This window comes from Bison bison, unplaced genomic scaffold (genome assembly GCF_000754665.1).
Source record: "Bison bison bison isolate TAMUID 2011002044 unplaced genomic scaffold, Bison_UMD1.0 scf7180017864473, whole genome shotgun sequence".
In the NCBI taxonomy this organism is placed as follows: domain Eukaryota; kingdom Metazoa; phylum Chordata; class Mammalia; order Artiodactyla; family Bovidae; genus Bison; species Bison bison.
The window spans coordinates 13,989,028-14,005,940 of NW_011495034.1; the positions used below are offsets into that span (position 1 = coordinate 13,989,028).

Consider the following 16,913-nt stretch of genomic DNA (forward strand, 5'->3'; position numbering starts at 1 on the left):
TTTGAACTGTGGTGTTGGAGAAGACTCCTGAGAGCCCCTTGGGCTGCAAGGAGATCCAACCAGTCCATTCTGAAGGAGATCAGCCCTGGGATTTCTTTGGAGGGAATGATGCTGAAGCTGAAACTCCAGTACTTTGGCCACCTCATGCGAAGAGTTGACTCCTTGGAAAAGACTCTGATGCTGGGAGGGATTGGGGGCAGGAGGAGAAGGGGACGACAGAGGATGAGATGGCTGGATGGCATCACTAACTCAATGGACATGAGTCTGAGTGAACTCCAGGAGTTGGTGTTGGACAGGGAGGCCTGGCATGCTGCGATTCATGGGGTCGCAAAGTCGGACACAACTGAGTGACTGAACTGAACTGAACTGAACTGAATAGCATGTTGGTTGCCTTCTAACCAACTCATCCCGTGTTGTCCCCTTCTCCTCCTGCCTTCAATCATTCCCAGCATCGGGGTCTTTTCAAATGAGTCAGTTGTTTGCATCATATGGCCAAAGTCTTGGAGTTTCAGCTTCAGCATCAGCCCTTCCAATGAATATTCAGGACTGATTTCCTCTAGGATGGACTGGTTGAATCTCCTTGCTGTCCAAGGGACTCTCAAGAGTCTTCTCCAACACCACAGTTCAAAAGAATCAATTCTTCTGTGCTTATCTTTCTTTATATATTCATTAAGTAATAGCTTTTTCATGTACTCAGATAACTAGCACTTAGAAAATACCATGGAAAAAAGAAAACATTAGACTAGTGGCAAAGAAGAATGAAGAGGTACAATATTTGCAAAACTTAGGTGAGGAAAACTTTAAAACTATCCCTAAGTGATGAAAGGTAGCCTTGAATAAATAGAAAATACATGGAAAGTCACCCCATGTTCTCAGACAGGTTGATAATAGCACAAAGTCTAATTCTGTAGATCTGGGGTGAGGCCCAGGATTCTGAGTTACTTCTGTCTTGCCTTCCCCAGTGTAGACTGCTTTGTGCTTTACAGCTGTTGTTCTCAAGATGTGGCCCCTAGACCAGCAGCAGCAGCATCACCTGAGGAGTTGTTAGAAACGCAAATTCTTACCCCCAACCTGTCAAATCAGACACTTGGGCTCAGCAATCTACATTTTAACAAGCCATCCAGATGATTTTTGGCACACATTAAAGTTTGAGAACCAGCACTTCTAAAGTTTAAGTTGCATAGAATCACTCAAGATCTCGTTTAATGGAAGGCTTGATTCAACAGGTCTGGGATGGAGTCTGATTCTTCATTTCTAACAGGCTCCCTCATGATGCTGATGCTTTGGTTTGAATGTAACACTTTGAGGAGCAAAGCTAGAAGACCAATCTGTTTCTAACTTACTCAAGGCCGGCCTGTCCTGTGCCTTCCACTGTCATCTTTTTCCAGGTATTAATGCTAAAAATATGTCACTTTCTCAGTAATATGTTTATTTTAAACCAAATTAACTCATAGCAGTGTGTTCCTCTCAAACCAAATTTAACAAAAAATCATTAAAAATGAATCTCAGGCTTTGGTGGAGCCAGTTTGGAGAAGTAACTATTCAGCATCTATCAAATTATTCCACAGCTCATTCACTACTTACTGAAATCAAGAGGTAAATGTTATTAAGAAAAATCTATGCATAAGGAGATATTTGCATAATCTATATATAAATTCAATGTGCCTCTAATCTCTCATTTAACAAATTCTGATTTTCACATATTAGTGTTCAGGATATCTTCGTAATGCCCATAATTTGATTGGCTTCAAACAACCAACATTTACTTAAGCTCGGGATTTGGACAGGACACAGTGGGGACCCTTTTATAATATTTGCAGCAGATGGTGTGGCTGAGAAGTCTACATGGCTGGTATGACTTCACTCAGACCATAGATCTAGAATCTTTTTCCTGGATGTTTGCTGGATCCTCTGGTTCTTCTCCATGTCTTGTCTGCTGAAGCTGGAATGTCCAAATGACTTCTTTACTCACATGCCTGGTAACTAACCTAGAAGGACTCAAACAGTTGGAGCTGGCCAGCTATGATCTCTCTTTGTCTCAGTCTCTCTCCACTTGGCTACTTTAGCCTTCTTCAGGGCTTGGGAATCTTCATTAAGGTAATTGCATTTCTTACATGGTGGCTGGTTTTTACCAGAGTAATCATTGCCAGAGACCAAGGCATAAGCTGGAATAGTTCTGCAACCTGGCTTCACCTCTGCTACATATTGTTGGTTCGTTAAGGTCAGACTCAAGGAAAAGAGGAAAAGACTCTCTGTCTCAGTTGGCGCCATTAAGCCATGTTTAATCTACCATGGTTAGGTCTTATTGCAGTGAAACTCAGATCCACCAAAGTGGTACCAGAGACAGTTTGGCTAGAATGAAAGTAAATGCACCACAAAATCTTCTTAGAAAGTTCTGGCTCATATTGTCTCTTCCTAACTCTGATTTCAGTGACATCACCTGGGTAACTTGAAATTACAATATAGAAATGGGCAAACACTTCAAATAACCACTTTTTCCAAGAACCAATTGTTACACATTTGTCACACACCATGTTTAAAACCCAAACAATATTGCAACCTCACAGCCCCCGCCTCCCACTCTCCCACCTGCACATACACACACACACACACACACACACAACCTGACTCTGCACCTCCAAGTTCCCAAGGATATGTGTCAGGTCTTATACCTATAGGATCCTTTCCCCAGTTTGGGATAATGCCACATGATAATAAGGAATTCAGCCCCAGGATTCTCCAATGAGGAGGCAAGGACCCTCCATGGTATAAGCTGTGAGCCACAGCATAAAGCATGGTACCTCTTCCTTAAATATTGATTCCATTCATAGATTTAGAGGGAAATAATGTATCTATATATTTAAACTAATGTGGATATATTATATAATAGAATACAAAATTTGCATTCTGTAGGAGCCCACTAAAGTGTTTTTAGTTTCTTATAAAGTCACAAGGTAATAAATGAACTTCAAGGTTGAAACAAAGTTCTAACGTATAATATTAATACTGTTGTTGCTGTTCAGTCATGTCCAACTCTTTTGTGACCCTATGGACTGTAGCCTGCCAGGCTCCTCTGTCCATGGGATTTCCCAAGCAAGAATGCTGGAGTGGGTTGCCATTTCCTTCTCCAGGGGATATTCCTGACCTAGGGATTGAACCTGGGCCTCCCGCATTGCAGACAGATTCTTTGCCACTGAGCCATCTGGGAAGCCCTATACAATATTAATATATGCCTTTATATCAATAGTCATAAGAATAGGTGTGTGTGTGCTTGTATGTATGTGTACATGTGTATTTTTTAATGTAGAAATAAGCCCATGAAGGCAAAAGTGCCTAGAGCCCACAAGAGTCATAATACAGCTCTGACTCCAGGGGTCTATTTTCAATGCATAGTGGAAACATGAGAAAAGCTCTGATTTTTGGCATCATATCCTTTCAACATGTTATTTTTTAGAACTGATGTCTTCAGATTCCAAGGAAATGAATTTTAAATGGTAGCATTTCATTACATCCTTGGAAGGTAGTAAGATAGATTTACTACGAGGATTTCTACCAACTACACCGCAGATCCCACTGTGTGGAAGTGGGAAGTCTGTTAATAACAGAAGTCTGTTAAGGGGGCCAGGCTCACTCACAAGTCACCACTGCTCCCCCTGGATTCTGTGACTGTATTTACATAGAGTGGCAGAACTTCTTGCATGAGTCTCACTGTCAGTCATCAAATCTTAGAACCTGAAGCCCCTGAGCCCGACTCCCAACCCCCAACCAATACAAGAGCACCACTATCACCATCTTTGGCCAGTCACTCAGCATCAGTTTGAGCATGTGAAACCTTTGTCATGTCTAAAAAGCTGCTTCCCTTTGTGTTATTGTCTGATTAAGAAATATTAAATGGAAGAAAACACAGAGATACTCTGGTAGCTGTTGATGCAGGAGGAAGATGTCTGGACCCCGTGAGTCAGTGATGGTGGGTGAGCTGCACGTTTTGGGCGGTACCCATAAGCATCATTGTGGTCTCCTCATCCTCGGGACGAAGGTCTAGACCCTCCTCTACCACCCTGTGGAGGGTGCTGTAGTGTTGCCGATTTTGGTGGAAGGAATGGAGCTCCGAAGCAGCCTCCCAGGCTGCAAAGGTGGGCATGGGGAAGACATCTGGCCTCTTGTTTTCCAAGAAGCATTTCAGGTTTCTGTCACTCAGCTTTTTGGCATAGTCCACGAATGTGTTTTCCAACTGCTCCTTCTCCTTCTGTGCATACGTCTTCCAAAAACTCAGCTGAAGGTAACTAACTTTAGATCGGCAGCGAGCATAACACGTGGTGAGCAGAGAAAAGAAAGATGCGGAACAAATCAGGAACCATCCTAGAATCTTAGAAAGAAAGAAATATTGAGCATACCAAAAGCAAAGCCACTTCTCAAGGAGACGGGGTAGTGTTATTGGGAAGTATATGGCTAATTTAATAGCAGACCTCAGTTGATATCTTTCATCTTAATTAACAAGTTTTGGTTTTTGTTTTTTGTTTTTTTACAAAGTTAAGGTTTACCTAACCTCTGTTCTCCATCCTGCCCACTATTGCTGGTATGCAAAGAAATACCCAGAAGGCAGGCAAATGGAAATGAGCAAAAATATAGATTATCCAAGAACTGGAAGAACCAAGCCCTCATATAGTACTAGCTTTAAAGGAAAAAATTCTGTGTGTGAGCATATTACCAGTTCCTTAGTGGAGTATCTTCAGGCATTGATACGTGGATATTCACGACCAGTGACTGATTTTTCCCACGTTACATTGTTTACAGAGAACCACAGACCCTTCCTGAGAGAGGTAGTTTCACTCATTACCCTATCCCATCTCACTGTAAAGCAAGACAAATGTAACACAATAAGGAAACTGAAGCTATAAGAATTGGAAGCTCGCGTAAAAGCCAAGGGAAAAAAAAAAAAAAAGAACTTTTGGACATCAGTTCTCAAAAATAACACATTGAAAGGATATGATGTAAAAAAAAAAAACGGAATGAATTTTTTGGCAACCCAATATTTTTCATAATTGGAGTTAATTTCATATGTGAACAACTAACAAAGCTCTTTCCAAGTTTCTCTTAATATTTTAGTTGAATGGCCCTTAGTATTTCTCAGCAGATGGGCCTATTTGAACATAAAAATAACAATCTGCAAATGAACCCATGCTGACCATAATAGAACAACAAATGAGCTCCAATGTTTATTTGGAAACCAATGGTTTCCAAACTCTGATTCAGACTACAGAGATCACTGTGCAGGATCTCAGACCCTACATGAGTGCCAGCTCTGGGTTGGCACTGGTTGGGTTTAAATCTCAGCTTTCACTTTTTTACAGGTATTCTCTGTGCCTCTGATTCCTCAGCTGTAAAGTAGGGGTTACCCTCCTCAGAATGTAATTTAGAGGATTAAAATGAGGTGATGTAGAAATCCACGTGACTCAGTAAGTATCAGCTATTAGCATGGGCTGCTATTTTTCAATCATATCCATGTCTATGTAATGGCATTACTGAACATAGAGTATCTCTCTGATGTGATTTATATTTACTTTACTTATATTTACTTTAGTCACTTGTGGTTGGCTACATCAGATCTTCCTCTTTTCTCTAACCTCTATCTTTTTCTACACAGCCCATCCTCCTGCAGGCCATCTCACTTCAGTATCTAAACCAATTCTGCTGAGTTATTCACTGTTTGATCAGCTTCAGGCCCTCCTCCCCTCATTGCGTGGCCTTAGCATCAACTTGCTTTCACGTGAGTGCTGAGCACTGAGCCCTCTTGTTCTTCACTAATTCATGGTACCCAGGATCTAACTAGACATGATGGATGGTCCCACCCCAGCACTCAATAATACACCATTCTGCATGTGTCTTCTCCCTCAAATCTTGGCATTTTTCTCATCAGTTTAAAATACTTACTGTGTGCCAGCAGTTTTATGCCCATTTATGCCCATCATCTCTGTACTTCCAAGGGTAGGTGTTATTACCCCCAACTGTGAGGACACTGGGGCTCTCAGGGGTCAAACAGTAGCTCTGGGTCACATAGCTGGTGAGCAGTAGAATCAGGATCAAACCCAAGACTAGGCAACTCCAAGATGGAGTTCTTGCCACTACTCTACCTACCCAAAGGACAGAAAGCCACCCAGCTGGATTTCGTTCCTCTGCCCCACCCATGGATGTGGCACTTTTTCCACCCCTACCCACATACCCAGCTGTGGGTCCAGACTGTTTGCTGCCCCTGCCTATCGGAAGCACTGCGGTCAGCACCTGCTATGATACAGCTCCCTTTGTCCACATCTCTTATGCATCATCCCCTAAGGAATCAGCCCCAGGTCCTTCTCATTCCTCTGAAAAACAAACAGGTCAGTGTGCCCAGGCTCAGCTGTGGCAAGGACAGGCATGATTTCCTTATGCCTGTATTTAGAGAAGGAAAAGCTCACCCAGTGGTGTTTGGATCCGCTGCTACCTGAATGGAGCCTGGTACCCCAGGACACAAATCATAAATCACTCACTGCATCATCACATTTGTAATTAAGACCTTCCTTCAGCAAAAGAAGGAAGATGTTTGGCAGCCTGGCATGTTTTTGTCTAAAATGTGCTTTATGCATTAAACAAAGGGTTTTATGGGGGAGCATTTATAGGCTTATTAGTTTATAAAGAGAGTCTGAATATATTGCCAACCAGTTTGGAAACAATTTTTGATTTGATGTGTTGTTGAAAAGACCAGTCTATATTGAAAAAAAAAAAAAAAGAGTAAAGTCTCAGTATTTTCAGCGCATTTATTCTTAAACAAATAGCCTTCCTGACAGACTGTGGACCTGTTTATCTACTCCTATTGCTTGTTTTGATTTGTGAAATATCATTCCTGCTCCTCACAAGTAGGAATTCAGTCTTTTCCTGAGGCCAGGGCCAGGCTCACATCTGGATTTGTGCTCATGTCTCTGAAAGAATGACAAGCTACTTCCTTGTATCAGTTAGGTAAAGCTACAATTTCCTTCTGTTAAATAAAACAATGCCCCAAATCTTGAGCTCCTAAAGTAACGTAAGAAGAACTTTTTAGCTATAGAGCACAGAACATAGGAGGAAAACTCCCTGGAGAATATGGTTCTGTTTCACTGAAGGCTATTTAAAGTCTGCCAACATCCCATTTTATACAGGAAATTCTTTTCCACGTTAACAATATTTACACATAGAGATAGCAGTTGCCAGAAATCATGCAAGGGAATCTCTACACTAATTATATGATGTGCAACTTTGAAAAGTATTAGCTCACTGGATTCAGCTGTATTTTAATGGATGTATGCTATGCATGTATGTGTGTGTTTCTCTGAAAAACCAGTTTGAAAATAATTAATAGAAGGCAGTAATTTCTAATTACAGCTCTGCCATTAACACTTTATAATGAGTTAGTGTCATGCATCATTTACAAAGTCAACCCAGAGAGATTGTTTTAAAGTACTTAAGTGTTTACAGATGTCTAACTCAAGAGGAGATTTTCTTTTCGAAAGTGGAAAAGACAATCCAATCAGCAATTTTATTAGCCATCCAACCTCGGAAAAGCTTTTCCTGAGACTGTCTTAACGCTGCACCACATTCCAATTTCCAGAGTTTCAGAATGTTCTGGCAGGATTCAGGCTCTACCCTGGCTGAACGAAGTACAGAGAGAATACTTCAAGCTCACGCTGCGGGGCAGGGGGGTGTGGGGGAAAGGCACTTGTGTCCCTTCTTACCTGAGACTGGGCTTGCAGCGACAATTTCAGTTCTTCGTTGTCTGTGGGGGTCATGCTGGTTTTTCCGCAAGATACTTTGTAAAGTTCTTTCCAGCACTCTTCAGGCTTGCCTTTGCAAATCAGATCAAGGAGTCTTGGACTTTGGGTCCCGCTCATTGCACATTCATAAAAAGTCCCATTGAGCAAAGCCACAGACAGCCACATCACTGGAGCCACCAATGAGCTCAGAATGATCTGCCCCAGGACGGAGAAGAAGCGGCAGTTGTGGCCCCTGGGGAAGATTTTCCTGGGATTCACACAGCAGCCTGTGAAGAGTCTCCATGACCTGTTGTTCAGAAAGAATCCCAGGATCAGTAACACCCAGGCGGGAGCAAACAGGAAAGCCAGCCCGTAGATCACATTCTCAGTGCCGCAGGGACACTTGAAAGCCACGAGTGAAAAGAGACGCTCACCTCCCACGGTCAGCAGAGCCATGAAGCTGTAGCCAATGAAAGTTTTCTGGTTGAGGATGAATTTTAGAAACCCCTGAAGAGCATCCATGTTGGAGATACACAGAGGGAAAATGCTTTGCTCTTACTTGTTGGCAGAGCCTCTGTGGCAGTGGCCGAGGGTGGAGCTCTTTCTTCATTAGAAACAACAGTCCTCCTTCTCAGACTGAATTCAGCCAGATAAGGAAACAATGTCATTCCCTAGGAATGAATATTTCCCAACAGTGTTCAGATAATGCCTCCTACTGGTGGATGTTAGGCCATGAAACTAGAGCCAAAACACTGGGAATAAGAGTAAATTCACAGTGAACAGCCCCCACTTTTATGTTATTTCCATGTGGCTTGGATTGAGAATCAGAAAGAAATTCCGACTATTACAGATAATAATAGTTTAGGAATTTTCCATCCAAAGGAATAAACATTAGCAGAAATCGCGTTTCAGCCAATTGGTTGGGAGCCAAATCAACTCTCCTAGCCTAGACTTTCATGATGGTATTTTTCTCTTGTTACTTAAAACTTTTGCTACTTTGACTTAAGATCTGGAAGCTTCATTTTACATCCTCTTTAACTGATCTGTGACTTTATCAAATTTTTGGATTTGGGCTGTTTGAAATTTATATGGAAAAGTTCAGGGAGAGTTTGAGTTTTGAGTGAAAGATAAAGTGAGAAGGGTCCTCATCATTTCTTTCCTAGACTATCATAGTAACCTCTTGATTGGTATTTCTGCCTTTGACTTCATGCCTACCCCCATTCTCAACCTTAAATTCGTCCTCTATGCTGACATGAAGGAGATCCCTCTAATATAGAAATCCAGTTCCTCCCTAGCCTACTCACATCTTTGGGACTCCCTGTTGCCCACAAGTTGATGAATGCAAACTTTCCCTGAACCTCATCATGGAATTCTGTGCCCTTGACATGTTCCTTCTATCTGGAATATCCCCCCCACCCCCATGCACACACACACACACACACACACACACACACACACACACACACCTGACCTTGTCTACCTGGCAAACACTCGCTCAGTATTCATAAACAGTGTAGAAGCTTCTTCCTCTGTAAATATTTCAAGGGTTATTTCCTAATATACAGCATTGTACTTGTGGAGCTTATTGTAATATTGCAGTTATTTATTTACTATCTATAGCTCCTTTTAAACTGTAAGCTCTTCTAAAACAGGAACTACATCTTAATACATTTTGTATTCTGGGTGTAAAGATGATGTCAAACACAGAATGAATGCCTATTCAAGAATTCGTTTTTCAAATAGTTGTTGAATTCCCCTGTGTGCCAGGCACTGGGCTAGACAGGCAGTACTCAACGTGTACTGTTGAATGAATGACTGAATCATGAACATTTTAGTACTTCTAATTATGTGTAATTTAAGGAAATTGTCTTCACTTCGCTTCTACACTGCTTTTAGTATTAAATACACTGCTTTTAATATGAAAATTAATGGAATCACTTGAAAGACAACGATCAAGCTGACAAATTTCCATTAACAACCCTCAGTTTCCAGGTCTGTATATTTGGTGACAAGAAAGCCACTTGGACTAGAAGCCAAGGAACTATGTTATAGTGTAATCTTAGCCATGCCGTTTTACTTCTCTGGATCCCAGTTTACTCGTTTGTGAAACTGGAGGTAAAAAGAAATAGTCCCCAAGGTTTCCTCTATGTCTACCTTGTAAAATTCTTGAAGCTCTTTAAAACAGCGGACTTTCTTGAAAGGCTACTTTATGACCCACCTATGTGCCTGCCACCGCTGGCCCTTGCTCCTTCTCAGAGACGTTACTCTTGGTGATGTGACTGCCTCCACTTCCCAAAGCATACTCTTGGGTTTAATCTTCCTTGACTCCCTCATCCCCGACTCTGTCACCTTCCTGTTGTGGCACATGTGTCTTGGGTCCCTTCTAATTCAGAAGACTTTGCTGGGCTCATGTGACAAATATTATGCTAGTATGCTGCTGATGAGTAATATTTTAATTTCTTACCCTTCTAAGGAATATTTTTTTTGAAAAAGATTTTTTTTCCCAAAAATACTGCCTTAACTTTGTGTTTCATAAACCATACTGTTTCCACAGAAAACTAATACTTTAGGAGATTCCATGAAAAGAGTTTAAGAATTGTACAAGTTGTAAGGTCAGTACATTTCAAAGCTGAGCGTGAACTCAGGCTTTCTGACTATGAACTCCAGAAGCTTAACAATTGTGCCTGGAATGGTACTTGGGTGTCTTACTAACAGTTCTTTATTTTTATTTATTTATTCTTTACTCAGAGGAAAACTGCTTTACAATATTGTGTTGGTTTCTCCTGTACAACAATGCAGTTCAACCACTTTGCTGTCATTGTTTCATCATTAAGTGGTATCTCTTGTGCGACCCCATGGGCTGTAGCCTGTCAGGCTCCTCTGTCCAGGGCATTTCCCAGGCAGGAATACTGGAGTAGATTGCCATTTCCTTCTCCACTAATAGTTATTTATTCCAGGCCAAGTTTTGTAATATTGTTTTTTTCCTGTTTGCTAGGTTGCTTTCAAGATGTACTTGGGAATTACACCAAGTGTGACCTGTAACAACGCAAGCAGAAATGAATTTTCCCTGATTCTAGACAAGAATCCTCTGGTGGAGTTTGTGGAAGAGCTCCCCACTGGGCGGTCTTCTCTGTGCTACTGCAACTTACTCTGTGGAATTATCAGAGGGGCCCTGGAAATGGTAAGGCACATACTTTATTTTGCCAGGTGTACAGTCATTATCTGGGCTTCCCTGGTAGTCAGCTGGTAAAGAATCCACCTGCAATGCAGGAGACCTTGGTTCAATTCCTGGATTGGGAAGATCCCTTGGAGAAGGAATAGGCTACCCGCTCTACTATTCTTGGGGTTCTCTGGTGGCTCAGATGGTAAAGAATCTGCCTGCAATGTGGGAAACCTGGGTTCAGTCCCTGGGTTGGGAAGATCCCCTAGAGGAGGGCATGGCAACCCACTCCAGTATTCTTGCCTGAAGAATCGCATGGACAGGGAAACCTGGCGGGCTACAGTCCATGGGATCGCAAAGAGTTGGGCACGATTGAGCGACTAAGCATGGCACAGCATTCATTGTCTAGTGCTGGCTAACTAATTACCCTCAAAGGTAGCTGCTTAAAACAACAAACATTTATTGTCTCACACAGTTTCTGAGGACTGGAAACCTGGGACGGCCTTGCTAGGTGGCCATGGTTCAAAGCCTTTCACAGCGCAGTGCACATGCAGTCAAGCAGTTGGTTGGAGCTGCAGTCTCTGAAGGCTTGACTAAGTCTGGGAATCTACCTCCAAGCTCACTCACTGGCCTCAGTGCCTTGCTCATAGCTGGCCAGAGGCTTCCTGAAGTTCCTTGTCACATAGGTCTCTGTAGTGCTCTAATCACCACAGGTGCTGTCAATTCTGCTGGACTTTGGAGGGAACTACTTGAATGATAGGAGGTGGGGTCCCTGGGGGCCACTGGAGGCTTAGTTAAATCTAATATAATCTAATCATTCATTGATTTAACTAAGATAGGGATCAGCCTCTGTGAAGCAGCGTTGAGCATACAGAGAAGAACAAGAAACAGTTGTTGCCCTTCGAGAGTCTTTTGTCCAGTATAGGAGCCAAATGACTCAGGGTCATGGGAGGATCTGGGGTGGGACAGGGGTGGGGAGAGGGAAGCCTTCCTAGGGAAACTGTGAGCTGACATCTGGAAGATGACAAAGCAGTTAGATGAAGGTCTTGGGGGAAGGGGAAAATAATATTCCAGGTAAAAGGAGAACTATGTCCTAAAGCATACAAAAAATGTTTCATTAAGGGACAAAGAAGTTGAATTAATTCAGCGTCAATTGCATATAGATAGAGAAAAAAATCAAGTCCAAAATGGGATAAAGAAGTCTCTTCAGTTTTCATGGATAATTGATTATATGTGCTGAATGACATATATGTATCAGACCTCTTGTGGTCCCATATACCCAAATAATTTCAATGTAGTCTTCTTATTATTTTAATTGATTTTCAGTTAAATTATGACAAATACAAGAAAGATCTTATGAGAAAAAAATGAGAGTGCATTTAACTTCCATATTTCAAGTTCAGTTTCAGTGCAGTCGCTCAGTTGTGTCCGACTCTTTGCGACCCCATGAATCGCAGCACACCAGGCCTCCCTGTCCATCACCAACTCCCGGAGTTCACCCAAACTCATGTCCATCGAGTTGGTGATGACATCCAGCCATCTCATCCTCTGTCGTCCCCTTCTGCTCCTGCCCCCAATCCTTCCCAGCATCAGAGTCTTTTCCAATGAATCAACTCTTCGCATGAGGTGGCCAAAGTATTGGAGTTTCAGCTTTAGCATCAGTCCTTCCAAAGAACACCCAGGACTAATCTCCTTTAGGATGGACTGGTTGGATCTCCCCGCAGTCCAAGGGACTCTCAAGAGTCTTTTCCAACACCACAGTTCAAAAGCATCAATTCTTCGGTGCTCAGCTTTCTTCACAGTCCAACTCTTACATCCATACATGATCACTGGAAAAACCATAGCCTTGACTAGACGGACCTTTGTTGGCAAAGTAATGTCTCTGCTTTTCAATATGCAGATATCTAGGTTGGTCATAACTTTCCTTCCAAGGAGTAAGTGTCTTTTAATTTCATGGCTGCAGTCACCATCTGCAGTGATTTTGGAGCCCCAAAAAATGAAGTCTGACACTGTTTCCACTGTTTCCCCATCTGTTTCCCATGAAGTGATGGGACTGGATGCCATGATCTTTGTTTTCTGAATGTTGAGCTTTAAGCCAACTTTTTCACTTTCCTCTTTCACTTTCATCAAGAGGCTTTTTATTTCAAAGTGCAGTGTATATCCTTTTACTGGGTGATGGGCATCACAAAGGTATGTTTTTTGCATTCAAATAGCAAATAATTTGGCACACCGAAGTCTACGGTTTAACAAAGGCAAGCTGGTTGACCAAGGAATTCTTAGTAAGAGAGGGGAATGAGTCAGATCTCAATAAATATTAATTGGTAGGCCCAGGCTTTTTCACTTATTTGCTTTTACTAGGTATTTTTGCTTATTTATCTTATTTATTCCTGTGACTTAAAATAACTGAAAAGGCACTCTGTTGAGGGTACGTCAGCAATATGCTGCTCTTTTGTGAGTGTATTTTAATGAATAGAGAAGTAAGCCCTAAGGGTTTACTTCAATGTCTGAGAAATGAGAAATGCTTTATCGTGCAAAAGAAGGCCTGGGTATCAAATATTCAAGTCCACAATCTCAATGTTTAATTTTATACTTATAATTTATTTAGTTGGTATTGTTTCATAGTTCTCAAAGCCATAAGTGATTGCTAAATGTTGTTAGGACAAATGATTATGTTATTGAGCTAATGACAGAATGACTTACAGCAAGTCAGCTGGAGAAGAATCGTTTAAGAAGCCATTTATCCTTGGAAGTTCTGTTTGGCAAGGCATGTTGGGTCAAGGCCATCACTGAGTTGGGAATTTGTGTTCTTCCTGAGATGGATCTATAGTTTAGACTTATACTGTGAGCAAAAACGGGCCCACATTCTGGGCTTGCCTGAGAATCAGCCAGGATGATTTGAGCCTGTCCTGGACCACCCTTCTCTTTGAAGACTCACACACAGAGCTGACCACAGCCAGACCATCAATGGAGTAAAGGGCTCTTCATCCACAGAACAAGCCCTTTTTTATCATTCCACAAGGAAAGTGAGCTCTTTATGGGGTATATCAAACTGAAAAATAGAAAAATTTGAGTTTTTTAAAAAAGCTGAATGATATAAGCCTGTTTTTTTTTTTTTCTTTCCTAGGTTCATTTGGCGGCTGATGTTACATTCCTGCAAGACAGACTAAAAGGCGACAGTGTGACAGAAATAGGAATAACATTTTTGAAAAAGCTAGATGAGAAAAAATACAGACGGAAAAAATGAAGAAAAGCATGCAAAATGCCACAGGCTGGCTGGCTGAGGAGTTAATATTAGTTAAATATATATAGCCATATAAATTTTGAATTTCTTAATAGCATGGGATTTAAAAGGCTTATAAATCAGCCAGAAATTTGAAATGCAGGGCACTAAGATTTAAAGCTGTTTTTTCTTTGCTTGTAAATCACACATTTTCAATCTCAAGTCCACAAGATTTCACATACAAATAACTCCTTGTAAGATAGCAAGCATGAATTCTGTATATTATATAGTCTAGTCTAAGAGAGTCTGTTTATTTCATTTACTTATGATAATGAAAAAGAAGTATACCACCTACACAGTTGGTGTATTTCTCTCTTCTTTGTTTGGAAAATGGATGAAATGATATAAAATTCACTATATAAAATATTTTCTAGATATTGTATATTGCATTCTCTATAGAAACAATATCAATTGCCACAATTTCCCATAGTTTTATGAAGTGGTAGCTATAGACTAAATATCTATAGCTATAGACTTTTCTCATATCTTGGCTTGGCTTATAGCTTCAGCCTCCTGAAGTTACTACTGGTTTATAATTATCGAGACAACCTATTTATTTGGATGCTAACTCTGAAATATTTTAAAATAACATTTAATTTTATTAACTTAATTTTTAGATAGCTGGTAGTAACTAAATTCCTTTCTTTATTCATGAAACATTGCTGTTGGTCAGGCCAGGAAATAAAAGGAGAGATAAATAATGTTCTTTGAGAAGAGTTTCTTATCTTCAGTTAGAAATTTTGGTATCACTTTTATCCCTTAAAAATTGTACAAAGTATATTCTGTCACCAGAACATACTGAAAATTCACAATGTACTGGATTAAATAAATGATAATCTTTACCAGACCATAAGCATATAGCAGTCCAGGATCTACTAGGCTCTGCAGAGAACTCAAAAGATAAGTAAAAGTTACCGTTAGTGTGGCACCATCAGTTAAAGCTGGTGTAAATGATACGGTAGTGATAGACCTCAGCTACGTCTCAGGAACCCAAACATACAGACTCAGTTCTGTTTCTAGTGGCTTCAGTTAATCCTGACCAGTGGCTGATCCTGGCACATCATCTCTCAGCCTCTCTCTGCCGCTGTCTCTCTCACTCACTTATCTGTAAACTAAGAGGAATGAATGTAATAAATATCTGAAATTATACCAGTGAGCTTAAAAGATATAAATAACCACCACTGAAATTCCATATTTTTGGACTTTAGAAGGCTATGGAAAATTGTTTGTTCCCCACCTCCCTAGCTGTGTCTTTGAAAGGACATTGAGGTAGGTCTCAAGAACCAGATAAGGTCACTGGAGCAGCTGCAGCATCAGTGGAAGGAGTTTCAAGCCAGTTGTATAGAAGACCAGGAGTAGAAGGATGGAAGAAGGATGTTATCTGATATCAGAAGGGATAATGTCACAATTCCATGGATGCCTTCAAGAAGAATGTTGGCCACCAGTCCACCCCAAAACTTATTTTGGAATGTTTCCATCTTCTGCTCAGCTTTCTATTTCTTTTTTACAGTAGACTCACTCCTCCAGAAACCCAAGATATTCATGTCTAACGGCCTCCCTCTGAAGATAGCACTCAACTAGCCATTTTGAAAATGTCCCAGGCCCTGGAGTATTCTACTTATCTACACCTTCCTCTCCTTTCTCTCCCAACCCAGTCATCAAAACTCACTCGGCCCATGTCTTCATTACCCACCCTCTGAAGGCAGCTAATCTAATACTCTCAGTGGTGCTGAGTGTTGAAACTGGTAGTGGCTTCAGGATGAGATTTGTTTTCTATCCTTTTTTATTTTCCTCACCCTGGAAAGGGAGACAATTCTCTTGGCATTGAATTTATGCTATGAAAGGTGATCCATGTAACCAAGAGAGTGGCTTGTTTGTATTCAATTATTGTTCCTTTCTGAAAAATGAGAATCTAGAAAATGCCATTCAATAGAATTATGAGATTCATATATAAATTTTCTAATTAAATTCTTTACATTAAAAAATAAAAAGAAATAGGTAACATTAATTTTAATAATTTATTTATTATTTAAATTTATCATTATTTAATAATTTAGTTATAAAATATTATTTTAATATTTAGCTAATATAAAAATTACTATCGATATATTACATTCTCTTTTATACTAAATCTTTGAGCTCTAATGTGTATTTTACACTTTTAGCACATCTCAATTCAACGCTAAATTTTCAAAGTGTAAATTTACAGTGAAATGCAGTTCTACCAAAACAACCAGTGTTTAGTGTTATTCGATAGCTTCAGTTTTTAAATCTAAATTAGTTAAAATTAAACTACATTAAAAATTGCTTTCCTCAGTCACACTAGTCACATTATAAATGTTCAGTAGCTGTATGTGGCTTCAGTTGCTGTGCTATGTAACACAGGTCCAGAATTCTCTGTCAAAGGGAATCGACCTTGGACACAAATAAGTGGGAAGGATCCAGGTTCATGGAGAGGGACAGAAGAGATGAATTGAAAAGATAAAAGGTAAGGAGGGAGAACATCCAAGATTCATGAAATGGTGTCTCTGCAAACGGAGTGGGGATCCAAGAAAACAGAAACATTTCTTCGTAAAGGAAGGTTGCACACCACCTGCTGGGCTCCGCGTGTCTCTTCATTGCCTTTGTGTGAAGTTGAGTCTTTACACAAAGAACATGGAAACGGCACAGCATAAACTACAGAGCTATATAATATCTTTATTTCATAAAAGCT

At 40.6% G+C, this 16,913-nt stretch overlaps 2 protein-coding genes across 2 annotated transcripts in view; one reads left to right on the forward strand and one right to left on the reverse strand.

The window, feature by feature from the left end:
- Window positions 1-14,164, forward strand: part of TRAPPC3L (trafficking protein particle complex 3-like) — a 38,725-nt gene extending 24,561 nt beyond the window's left edge. The window contains exons 4-5 of the mRNA XM_010861823.1: window positions 10,756-10,941; window positions 14,045-14,164. Of these exons, the coding sequence (XP_010860125.1) occupies window positions 10,756-10,941; window positions 14,045-14,164 (306 nt within the window). The remainder of the gene's footprint in view (window positions 1-10,755; window positions 10,942-14,044) is intronic.
- Window positions 646-8,374, reverse strand: FAM26E (family with sequence similarity 26, member E). The gene is made up of 2 exons (XM_010861822.1): window positions 7,743-8,374; window positions 646-4,366 (listed from the first exon to the last, which is right to left on the reverse strand). The coding sequence occupies exons 1-2, from the start codon at window positions 8,280-8,282 to the stop codon at window positions 3,959-3,961; spliced, it is 948 nt and encodes a 315-aa protein (XP_010860124.1). The 5' UTR covers window positions 8,283-8,374; the 3' UTR covers window positions 646-3,958.
- Window positions 14,165-16,913: the final 2,749 nt, after the last annotated feature.